Source organism: Piliocolobus tephrosceles, chromosome 12 (assembly GCF_002776525.5).
Source record: "Piliocolobus tephrosceles isolate RC106 chromosome 12, ASM277652v3, whole genome shotgun sequence".
Classification (NCBI taxonomy): domain Eukaryota; kingdom Metazoa; phylum Chordata; class Mammalia; order Primates; family Cercopithecidae; genus Piliocolobus; species Piliocolobus tephrosceles.
In genome coordinates, this window is record NC_045445.1 from 3992548 (window position 1) to 4005330 (window position 12783).

Genomic DNA, 12783 nt, shown 5'->3' on the forward strand with positions numbered 1-12783 from the left:
AGGGAAGGGGAAGGGAAGGGAAGGGGAAGGAAGGGAAGGGGAAGGAAGGGAAGGGAAGGGGAAGGAAGGAAAGGGAGGAAGTTGAGCAGATTCACAGAACAGGGGGAAGGAGAACCAAAAATGATGAAAACCAAAAATGTAAGCCACAGAATAACCAATGGGGAACTAAGACTCCACAGGAGAAAGGTTTAAAGAATTGGATTCACTTTGGAAAATAAGATGTCTGATTCCTTCCTCTCAGATGCGAGGGAAGGAGGAAAAGATGGGTGAAGGTAGACCTCCTTACGTGGTGACAAGGGGACTTTTCAACAGAATAAGAGACGAGGTCAGCTAAAGAGCATGAAAGGTTTGTCACTGCAGTGGTAGAGGGTGTAATGAGAAGTCAATCTGAGACTGAAAGAATTGCCAAAGCAGCGATGAGACCCTTTCTGAAAGCCTGAACTTGTAGTGGAACTAATTAATTAAGCCTGTTATGTGACTTTCAACATCAGGGTTTAGTAGCCCACAGACCCTAAAGTTTAGGGATTAGCATGGGAACAAGGGACAAAGGAACCAAGGGTATTGGCGGGAATTAGTTTTTGTTGTTGTTGTTTGTTTTCTTAATGTGAGAAAAGCATTCATTTTGCAGCAGCAATATAAGATGATTTAAGACTGGAAGTTTAAAATAATACCTATAGCATGGATTCTATGTTCCCACTGATGTTCTGATTTATGGACAGACTAGGTGTTTTATTATAGTCTATTTAGCATTATTTCACCTACTATAAAATGAAAATCCACTAGAGAGAAGGACCTGAAAAGGACAGTCTTGAAAAGTTTCCAATGCATTTTTTTTTTTTCAAGGAAAATACTACAGGAATCCTTTTTGGTCGAGCTTGTAATTCAGTGGACTGGCCTTCCCTCTGAAAAAGAATGTAGATCTGGCTTAGAAATGCTCACACTGGAAGGTAAATTCTGCCTCCCTTCCTTGTAATATCCGAGGCTTACAGTTCCAATGACAGCCACCAATAGAGATTAGGAAACCTGAGTACTGCTGCACTTGTTCCATGCCCAGCTCTTAGATGGCATGACAGCCAGCACCCATCTGAAAGTCATTTCACAACCAGGTATTTGAGACAGAGTTTGACAGACATGTAAACTGCCCACTCGTCTTGATTCTTGATTTGGAGACAAATATCCTTTGCACTGGCAACTTATCAGAAAAACAAAGTAGACCACATCATATTGTTCTTCACGGAAGTATCTTTACCAACTAAAAGTTAACATTGTATGCTCCATCTTTATACTCAACAAAAGAACCATCAAATTGAAAAGGATTCAAGAATTTTTGGGTAATACACTGCCTGAAGAACTAAATCACTGTGTCACTATCTTTTAGAGAAAAGCCAAACAAATTTGTCCTTGAATTTAATCCAGGAAAAATGTGCTGTTTCTGACTTGTCATCAGAAAATGAAAACTCTATATCCAACATGTTTCTCATCTTGCCAGCAGTCCTGAATCTAGAGCCAAATTATACTCCCCAAGAGTTATGATCTGCTCAACTGGAAGCCTTAAAAGCCCCCATTCCTTTAGCTTCCTCCACATTTCCAATGTTCCATTCTATTTTAAAAAGGGATGTGTGAAATGACCAGGAGTGAGAAATACCAACTTTTGGATGGTGACTACCTCTGCTGTGAAGAGGGAGGAAAGGATGGGATTACTTCAGCTGGGCAGTAGACCCACAGACATTTACATTACTTTTCACAAGCTTTCTATAGTAAATACTTCCGATTTTTAAGAGGAGTGGGGGGCAAATGGCAGAGACGGGGTGGGGATGAATGTATGTTCTAGGTGGACAAAATGGCTGCATGAGAAGTCCACAGGTGAGGAGGCAGAGGGCTTGTTTAGGAAGACCAAGTTGCTTACGGGAGCCAAAGCATGGGGTGTACACACAAGGGAGGGGGGAAAGAGCAATGCTGGGAAGATAAGATGGCAGCAGAGTGGTGAGGACCATGAACACCTGGCTAGGGAATGTGCGATAAGGTGCGAAAGAAGAGTTTCTGGGTAAGGGAATAAGAAGATTACGGGTATGTCTTAAGGAGCAGATAGAATAGAAGGGAGAGACGCTGAAGTCAGGGAGGCCTAGCTGAAGGAGACTGCCAGGGCCTAGGAGACAGACACCGGGGATGAGGGTAGAGCAACATGACTAGAAAGGATGAGGCAAATGTGATGAAGTCTACAGAGAAGCGGGGATGGGTAGACAGAGGAGACTCCAGGGTGATGAGAAGAAAATGGCACCATTAAGAGATACAAGAACACCAAAAGAAGGAACTGGGGGGAGGGAGAAAATTGAGTTGAACAATTTCAGCTTGACAATGAGTCTGGGATGCCAGGTGAAAATTCAAGGGATCTCCAGCAGGCAATAAGGAAAGAGAAACTGGGGCTCAAAAGAGGTAGCACTACGGGAAAAAAAACATGGCCAGGGTAGCACCTGCTTTGCCTATCTGTCAGCTGTTGTCATGCTCAGATGAAAGAGTCAATGGAAAAGGCTGAGTAAACTCTAAGGAGCTTTGTTACTATACAATTTCATGTGCATGAAGGTGACTAAAGCAAAGGGGGTGGCTTAAAGCCACGGGGAGAATAAATGCAGAGCAGCTTGCTGAGGTCTGGAAGCTGCAGAATCTTTACAGAAAGAGCAAGGTGGAAGAGGGCTGCGAGAAAGACCCAAGGACTCACATCTCCACGGAATCTGTTCTCACTGGGGCTCCTGTGAGCCTCCTCCTCCTGGTCACACACTCCATGGCCTCTTTTCATTCTTTATCTTACTGAAACTTGCAACATTTCACACCATGGTCTGCTCCCTTCCTTCCTGAGATTCTTCTCTCCTACTGACTTCCATCACAGCCCTTTATCCAGAGATTTTCTACCGCTCTGACTGCTGCCACTTGGTGGTCTCCACTGGCTCTTCTCGCTCTCCCCACCATGGAAAAGTGTCCATGTCCCCCAGGGTCCTCTCCTTAGCCCATATCTTTTTAATGTTACATACTCTTCCCAGCTCATGAATGTCTGTGGTCTTCAGTGCTAACAATATGCTAATGACTTCAGAAGCTTCAGAGTCAGGTTTCCAACTGCTTCTGAGCCATTTCCACATGGTAGTTGTAGAGTTGTAAGTCCATGCCTTCAGACTAATTTCCCCATTGGGCTTATCTACAACATATTCCTTCTCCTATAATATAATGTCTAGTCAGATGAATGGGAGCAGCTCCTATCATTCAAGTGAAAGTTTGTTCAACTCCTCCCTCCAAATGGCCACTCAAGCCCTCCAAATCTATCATGGCTATCCCCTCTTTTCTATCTCCACTATGACTATATTAAGGCCCTTATCACTTACGTGGAAAACTAAAATAACTTCCTAGTTGGGCTTCCTGACTTCAGTCTCTCCCTCCCCTAACCCATCACACACGCTGCAGCCAGAGTTCTCTTCCTGAAATCACACTGGATATGTCATTGTCTGTGTGACTTGCACACTGCTTAACTGTGACTTATGAGACTCTTAAGGCTGCTGACTCTTCTTCCAGCCTCATCCCCCCCTTTTGTTCCCCACTCCTCCCTCAACCCCCAGTGTTCCAGCTCCAACCGATCATTCAACCATCTTCATAACAAATGGTGCTTTTCCATATCGTTATACATGCGATACAGAAAAGCACCATATAGATATGGAAACTCTCTACCTGATAGGCTCCTTTTTCCTTCCTGTCCAGAAAATTATTACCATTCAAGAGTTGGTTCAAGTATCATCTCCTCTATAAAGCATTCTGTGACTTGCCACACTGGCATAATCGTCTTCTCCCTTGTACGTCTTCTCCCTTCTCACAGCACCATGCATACCACTGTAGGCTTTGTCATATTATACCACAATTACTCAACTCTATATCCTATGAGGCTGTGCAGGCCTCAAGGTATAGTATTATGCACCCTGCACAGTATTACATGCACCATGGTGCTCAGTGAATGTTTCTGGAATGAAGACATGAATGCCTGAATGAATGACGGTTAAGGTGTCTTTCTCATGCACTAGAGCACCTAAACACAAAGTGCTCCTGGTAGGAATCCTGAAAGCAGTCTTTCTCATGGTAGTCTACCAGAGTACAAGGTATCACCTACCTACAGCAGGCCCTACTATAGTCACAGCATTAACCCAAAGCCAAATTCCTTAGTACTCTCAAGGCCAAAAGGTGGCTATGGGATTTCTCAAATCCAGAAGCAATGTTAGTATTCAAGATGCCACAATGTAGTAGGAGCCACACTGTTGTCAAACCACAGTGACTAGGCCTTTGCCCTCTGAGCAGCACTAACAACATAGGAGCCCATTTCCTCCAAAGTTCACTCAATATACTTTTACTGTGTATTACTGTCTACCAGGACACTGTACTAGCTAGGCATGAAGGACCAAAAGGACTTAGCATTTGCTAAGACCACAGACACAGCAGCAAATAAATATGACAGAATCCATTCATTCAACACACACTGACTTAGCATCTTCAATGTGCCAGACTCCTTCCCAAGAACTGAAAGAACATCAGTGAATAGACAGATAAGCATCCTTGTTCTTAGACCACAAACAAGATGAATAAGTGAAATATATAACATAGGAGATAGTGACAAGCACTCAAGAGAAAAATTAAACACAGAAAAGAGGTATTAAAAGTTTAGCTAAAGGGCCAGGGAAGGTTTCATAGCAATGTGCTAACAGAGGCATGAAGAAAAGGCTGCAGGGACATCAAGAAGGAATGATTCCTTCAAGAGAAGCTGGGGAAGACTCGAGAGAGGGCATGGCTCTTGAGGTGGGTTCTGAAGGATGAATAGCAGCTTCTGAAGGGGTGGAGAAAGGGCATCCAGGTTCCGTGAGAATGGCACATGCATCATGGGAGAGGGAAAGGCTCTGTGTAGTTTGAGAACAGTGCACTTGGGGAGAAGTGATGTAAGTCAAGGTTGGAAGAGACAGAAGGACTTTTATATCATACAAAGAGAATGGACTTTACTCTGTGGGCAACAGGGAACCGATGATAGTTTAGGAACTGAGAAGCAAGCTGGTTGGCCTCACTCTAAGGATGAACACAATGGAGACAGGGTGCGGCCAGAATGCGGGGGCAGACCATGCAAGGAGGGCTAGGTAGAAGCAGGCCACTGTGGCAATCTCAGGACATGGCCACTGTTCCTCTACTTCCCTGGGCAACAGGAGGCAGGGAATCTGCCCTTGACTCCTTACAAAATAGCAGAACTGACTCCAGAATCAGACCACACACATTTGGACTCATCACTCCCACTGCAGTGTTTACATACCTGAAACAAACAGGTGTCCACTTCAAAATGCCAGTGAGATGACAGCTCTTTGTCAAACATGCAACAAAATTTTTTCGGTTGGCAGCAGAATCCACAATTAATGTTCTTGTTTAGGACTTTAATTGAAGAAACACTATGATGACTATGTTTTTAGACTCCTGTATAACCATTTAAATGGCATTCTTTATATGATGTTTTCTGCTGTCAGCTGCTTGCTTTTATACTTGAACTAAATGTTGTGGCCAATTGCTTAAAATGTTTATGTAAAACTTAGTAGAAGAAGAAATAAGTTAGTAGTCAGTGTCAGATGGGCATTTTATTCACCCACTCAGCACTAACTCCATCCTCTAGGGCATCATATACAAACAAAAATAAAACTTGCTGAGAATTCTCCCAATTGTAAAAGCAATACACGTTCATTCTGGGTTTTTGAAAAATATTGACAAGTGAAAGGAAGAAGACAAGACATGCATAATCCCTCTCTTCAGATAACCCAAATACTGAAACCTTTGGTGTATTTCTTTCCAGCCTCTTTTCTACAGACAATTTTTGTTTTTTGTAGTTGAGGTCATACTACATACACAACCTTGTCATATCATCAGTTTGAATAACTTCCCCAGTTCATTATCAGTGACAGCACAAGGTGGAACTGGGTACACAGTCAAGTGTGGGCAAGTCAAAAAGCCAAGAGTACAAACAGTAAAAGGGACCACAATGTTTAATTGCAACTTTTGGTAATTCTCACATATATTAGCATAAAATCTTTCAATCTATCCTAATTTGACCCTTGGGAGCTATACAGAATAAATCGAATCCCTGCTCCACAGAAAGTCACTTCAAATATTCAAAGATGGGTCCATCATGTCCCTTTTTAGTCATCTTTTCTTCAGGTAAGATCAGCATTTATTTTGATCACTGCTCAAACTGCAGTCCCTTCACTAACCTGGTTATCTGTGTCTGAACTCTCTTCAGTTTGCTAATGTCCGTCTTAAAACTTGGTATCCGGCTTTGAACACAACACTTCAGATGGGGCTATTGTTACATTTTGTCTGGCAATTATGTTATACTTCTGTTAACTCAGCCTAGGTGAATATTAACTTTTTAATCAGTCATATCCAATTACTGGTTCAAATAAGCTTAGATCCGTTAAGACAGACCTCCTATCCTTTACTGCTAACAACTGATAACAACCGAGTAATTATTATCTATATTCAATTTTATATTATTGGTTTTGCTCCAATATCCTACCCAGTTAAGATCATTTCAAACCCTGATCCCGTCACCTAGCACACATTGGCTAGTATGGGGTTTTTCTTATATTGGAAATGCATGTGTTCTATGTGCTCCTCTGCAGTGCATCACAAATGCTGGAAAGGAAGGGCCCCACACAGCAAGATGTTAGCGACCACCCTTCCTAGCATTAAGCCTGAAATCCATAGGCTATAACTCCACCTAAGTGTACTGCCACCATTCGGCCCAGGTATCTCTACCAGGGTCTGTCGCATGGCCTTGGTTCCATCAAGACAATGTGTCAATAACACTCCCAATGGTTGGTTTCTTTTCTAAGTACTTAAAAATCATCTGTTTAAAATTATTATTTATAGAATTTTTGCCAATTGTTGCCAACAGTGAACATCCAGCTTGTTAATTTTCAGAATCTTCTTTCCCATTCTGGAAAGCTAGAACATTCACTCATCTCTACTCTTACTTAGAAGTTTGAATAGATTCACGTAAATAAAATGCCCTGTGGCCTGATCCATGTACCTGTCCCTACAAGCACTGTGCTAGAGGAGATTCCGGAAGTTGGGGCAGCTATAAAAGTGGGCTCCCACAGCTAAGGCAGTAGAGATAATAAACAGCATTTTTTTCAGAATTCAGACATAATAATGAACACCATAAAAGAAAAAAAGATTAAAAGATATGAACTAATCTAGGTTAGAACTGTCCTAAAAAATGCTGGGGTAAAAGCAATAAAACAAAAGCTACATTTCCCCCGACAGCCTCAAGGTCACCTGCGTAGAAGCTGCTGATGGGCTACTCTCTGTGAACCCTGGACCTCTTCCCCATTCACATCTCATCAAAATATACCTCCCCTTCAGGCTGACCTGGGCAATGACAACCCACCACATCTACTAGAAGTCCTTCAGTGACAGCCACAGCAGCTACTCACTCTCTCTTCCCTTTCTGGGGCATCTCTTTTCCATGTTATTTTCCTAGTGATGGAACATTCCTTGAAATGCTGTGACAAACCTTTCATGGTCAGGGATTGAAAAGGTAGAGTGGCAGTAAGTCATACCATAGTCATCCTAGTTCTATACTGCTACCTGGTGCTTTAAAACTGAACACTCGGAAAAGTTCTAGAACAGTGGGCTTTACCCAGAAATTCACATCAGTATCTTCCTCTGTGGTACTTGACAAAATACAACTGTGCCTGGACCACAGGCCTGGATATTCTGATGCAGTCTCTCTAGGACATCTGTATTTTTTTATTTTTAACTTTTATGGATACTGTGTTGTTAAGCTCCACAAGTGGGTTTCATACGTGCTTCCGGCAAAGAACCTCTGTTCTATACCTAACTTCTCCAAACCAGCAAATAGTTGCAATTACTAACCCCTCCCCCACCATTATGAAGGACAAGACTTTTTTTTATTTACCCTGTTCCTTACATATACAAACACAAGTGTTAGTGTTAAATGAGTTTTGCAGAAGCAAAAAATTAAGAGTTGAGAAGCAAATATACCCCATGTTAATTTGACCCACAGTCAATCTTGCAAAGTAGAAGAGAAACAATTTAGCATTATCTTTAACAGTTAGGGTCATCTTTACGGTCTTATATTCTACTTACCGTTTCCAAACTTCTTAAATAAAGACGATAATTTGTGATGTAAACTCTTCCCTTAATGGGGCCATTGAAAGGACATATGTAAATAACTTCTTTGTCTATTAAGATAAAAAAAGTACCCTAAAATAATGGAAATAGATACCAAGATACACAACAAATGGCACTAATTTAATATAAACTACTCAGCTAAGAATAACTACAATTTTAAAAATTACTGAAAAAGCTGAAAGCAAGCACTGGCAATGTTTCTACATTACCACGCTGGGTTGAGTTGGGGCAGCGGGGGAGCTAGTGGGGCCACATCACCTCCAGGCACTAACAGTGCTTCCCTGAGCTTTCCCACAATGCTGTCACTACCTGGGGCAAGATGAAACAGCTCAACGGCAGAAGTGAATGAGAATACTGCTGCTGCTACCCTAAGGTGGTTGTAAAGGTAACTATTTGAGCTACTTCAGCCAGAGGAAGGCAACTCACCTGGGACAGTCTCATGGACTAACCACTAGACTGAAAGATGAGGCTACCAATCTCTAACCACAGAAACATAATCATGTTTTTAACAAATAAATGTCAGTAGTAGAAATCTTTCCAGTTTTTTTTTTTTTTTTTTTTTGAGATAGGGTCTTGCTCTATTGCCCAAGCTGGAGTTCAGTGGCGCAATCATGGCTCACTGCAGCCTCAACCTCTCAGGCTCAAGCAATTCTCCCACCTCAGCCTCCTGAGTAGCTGGGACTATGGGTGTGTGCCACTGCACCCAGCTCTTTTTAATTTTTAGTAAAGATGTTGTTTTGCTATGTTGCCCAGGCTGGTCTTCAATTCCTGGCCTCAAGTGATCCTCCTACTTTAGCCTCTCAAAGTGCTAGGATTACAGGTGTGAGCCACCACACCAAACCTCTTTCTCTTTTTAATAGTCTAGAATAGAGTTTGGCTAGGTTCATTTCAAACACTGAAGTGATATAAAACAGGTGGCCAAACGAATAGTACATCTTTGGTAGAATAAACATAAGGAGAAGCTAAATCAGAAAAATTAATTATAATAGAAATACGTCTCTCTTATCTTTCAAGGATGTCCTTGAATGTGTTAATGACTTGTAAAGATTTTAAAATCCCTTTCTCCTCAAGTGCTAAATAAAAAATAGTAAGGCTACTTCATGCTAGTTCCATTAGTTACTACCTAGGTTAAGGTTCAGGCACTGATACCTACCACCAAAACTTTATATGAAGATGATCAAAAGTAAAATATCTTCTTTGCTCTTATCCAGAAATTGGGATGAACACATCCCACTGATCTCCATTTCAAGACTAGAATGTGTGCAAGACTGTGGACTCAGAAGAGAATTTCTCCTGGTGTATGGCTAATTCCCAAAGGTACCTCGCTTTTGGGTTCCCCATCTAATTAGCACCAGGTTTTAGCCATTTAAGCTAAACAACCCAGATCTTAATTAATCAAAAGGTTCCCTGGAAGAATGGTAATCACATCCGCTTCAAATACATTGAAGTCTGAAAGGAGGGTGTTAATCCAAATATAAAATTTGCCCACAACATTAGCACTTGGCTTAGAAGCTGTCAGATGCTTCTATATTCTTAAGCTGGAGTGATCTAGCCCTTCCGAAGTTGATCCCTTCCTTTTAGTATGCGTTTATCATGAAAAATAACATCAAAATATTACCTAAATACTAACTTCCATTTTCTGACAAAGGAAAGATATTTTAAAGCAATATGTTCTCCTATATTTCAAAGAGGAGAATGCTTAAGCCTTCAAGCCTTTATCATTTTAAAGCATGCATCATTGACTGGAAATCATTTTGCTCTTAAAACCTTAAACCACGAGAGCTTATGGCTCCAATGAGAGACTTTCAAGAGATAATCCACATTTGTTTCCCCTAAATCATTCTCAGTCTTTGGTACAGACACAAGAATATCACTACCCTTGTGAGCATGAAGCTCTTGAAAGAACTCTTTAATCAAGAAACGGAGGCAGAGAATTCTGTGTTAACGCTTCTAAACAAAGCTGGCCTATTTGTCTAAGTTTCACCGCTAAAGAGTAAGTGGGATTGAAGCCACCTGATCCTGCCAGACTTCTCCTCAAGTTATGCAAATCTTCATGTCAGCAGGTCCTTACCAGTGATTAGTGTTTCTCCTGGAAGTCGAGGAACAGCCTCAGTGAGATCCTGATTGACTCCATCTCGAGACGACTAGAAACAAAACAGACGCATCAGAAGTAATGACGTTACATTTACGCATTGTTTTTAAATATGCTTTTTAAAGAAAAAGCATTAGAGATTTAGTATTTGGGAAAACTGGCACAAAACTTCAAACAAAAAATACAATCTAGCACCAACATTAGATGTGTCAACTTCTAGTACTAAATAACGCTAGCATGCTTTTCAATAATATTAATTTTTAAACTACATTTCCAAGCACTTTAAAGTTAACAGCTTTCAGGAAAGTGATAAAAAGTAAATATCAAGTGTATTCTATAGATACACATACACTGTAGCAGCTTTCTTTTTCTCATATTCAGCCATCTTTTGGGAAGACTAGGAAGGAAAACTTCAATTCCATAGAGGCTTAACTGAATAACAGTACAGCCATTAGCCAGAATCCTATTACAAGGCCCGAAAATCATTGTGATTACCTATTGAGTTTCCTATTTCACTGAGACCCTTCCTCACTTTTTACTTCCTCACATTTACTAAGATCTTTATCTTAGATAAGAGGAAAGAGTGGTCTGTCAGAGAACTTTTGAGCTGGCAAAAGTCTTAGGAACCATTTGTACAAATTCTTCACGTCACTTAACTATTTCTCGAGGCTTCCTGGCTTTAGAGGTATTCCCAAGCATGTGCCTCATGCAATCACTTCCGCAGCTCTGCTGGGTGGGCACAGTATTATTAACCATTACAACCTGCAGGTGAGTTCTCAGAGTCTCATTTGCCATTGATACCCATTGTCTTTCAGGTTATTCAGCCGCCCTAGTGGATTAATACAAAGATGTGTTGCAGGTGCTAGTCTGATGACATTTGAGGCACATCGGTAACATCCGTTTGGGCAAAAGGTTTTTTCTCAGCAATATTTCATTTTTTTTTTCTATTTGTTGTCCAAAATCACACTGCAATCATTTCATAAGTTACTCATGCTTCCGTCAGAGCAGTTTTGTGAGTATTAAGTGAAAATATATATATAGATATATGTGTGTGTGCACACTTTTATTTTTTGAGACAGTCTTGCTCTGTTGCCAGGCAACAGTGGTGCAATCTTGGCTTACTGCAACGTCTGCCTCCCAGCTCCCAGGTTCAAATGATTCTCATGCCTCAGTCTCCTGAGTAGCTGGGACTACAGGTGTGTGCCACCATGCCCAGCTAATTTTTGCATTTTGAGTAGAGATGGGGTTTCACCATGTTGGCCAGGCTGGTCTTGAACTCTGGCCTCAAGTGATCTGCCTGCCTTGGCCTTCCACAGTGCTGGAATTACAGGTGTGAGCCACTGTGCACACTTCTGTGAATTATCAGAGGCTATGCAAATGGAGAAAAGTACTATGAAACAAGAGAAATGTGAATTGTATATTTAGGTGAGATATAAGCTGTCAAAGAGGAGTGTTATGCTAAATTTTTTATGTTTTTTCATTCAGAGGCAGAATGGAAATTCCCAGCCAATTAAAAAAATTTTCTAGTACTTGTAAGCTAAGCATTTTAACCACTTGGGCAAGACAAACTGTTCTCAGCCAGGAATGCCTTCCTCAATGAGAAGCAAAACCATACACCTCATATAAATTGTAAGAGAGGAAAGAAATTATCATCCTTTAACACTACCTCTCACTAAAAACAGGTATAACGGGCAAATGCAATACTCAGTATACCTTTTAAATACAACAGTTCTGGGTCAACCACAAAATAAGGGAAGCGAATGTCTGATTAAAACAGGATAACATGGGATTAACACAGGATATACATTATATCAGAGCATTACACAAGGATTTATAGTTACATTCTTGAAATTACTCCTGTGTTTAGATCTGATTCTTGTACCATAAAAATACTTAAATACAATAAAAACATATAATCTTGGAGATGAGGATGGCCCTTGTAGGCACCCAAAACAGAAAATATAAAGATTGATATATGTGATTACATAAAAACTTTAAACTTCAGTATTTCAAAATCAAAACAAGATACCATAAATACAATTAAAAAGCCAACAATAAACCAGGAAGAAGACTTGTAACACAGTATAGAGCTGATTATCAAAATAGAAGGAACAAGCCAGGTGTGGTGGTCCACGCCTGTAATCCCAGCACTTTGAGAGGCTAAGGTGGGTGGACAGCTTGAGGCCAGGAGTTCAAGACTAGCCTGGCCAACAAGGTGAAACCCCAACTCTACTAAAACTACAAAAATTAGCTGGGTGTGATGGTGCACACCTGTAATCCCAGCTACTCAGGAGGCTGAGGCACGAGAATCACTTGAGCCCAGGAGGCAGAGGTTGCAGTGAGCCAGGACTGCACCACTGTGCTCCAGCCTGAGGGACAGTGTTAGACTCTGTCTCGAAAAAAATTTATGTACACACACACAGACACACACGGAACACATAAGCAATAAGAATTCTGCTCAAAACCCCCAAAAGCCA

The 12783-nt window shown here is 41.1% G+C and overlaps 1 protein-coding gene across 1 annotated transcript in view; it reads right to left on the minus strand.

Annotated features, from left to right (window-relative positions):
* MTM1 (myotubularin 1) overlaps nt 1-12783 on the minus strand; it is a 101735-nt gene that overhangs the window by 63990 nt on the left and 24962 nt on the right. The window contains exons 3-4 of the mRNA XM_026451554.1: nt 10286-10358; nt 8170-8264 (exon numbers count right to left, since the gene is read on the minus strand). Of these exons, the coding sequence (XP_026307339.1) occupies nt 8170-8264; nt 10286-10358 (168 nt within the window). The remainder of the gene's footprint in view (nt 1-8169; nt 8265-10285; nt 10359-12783) is intronic.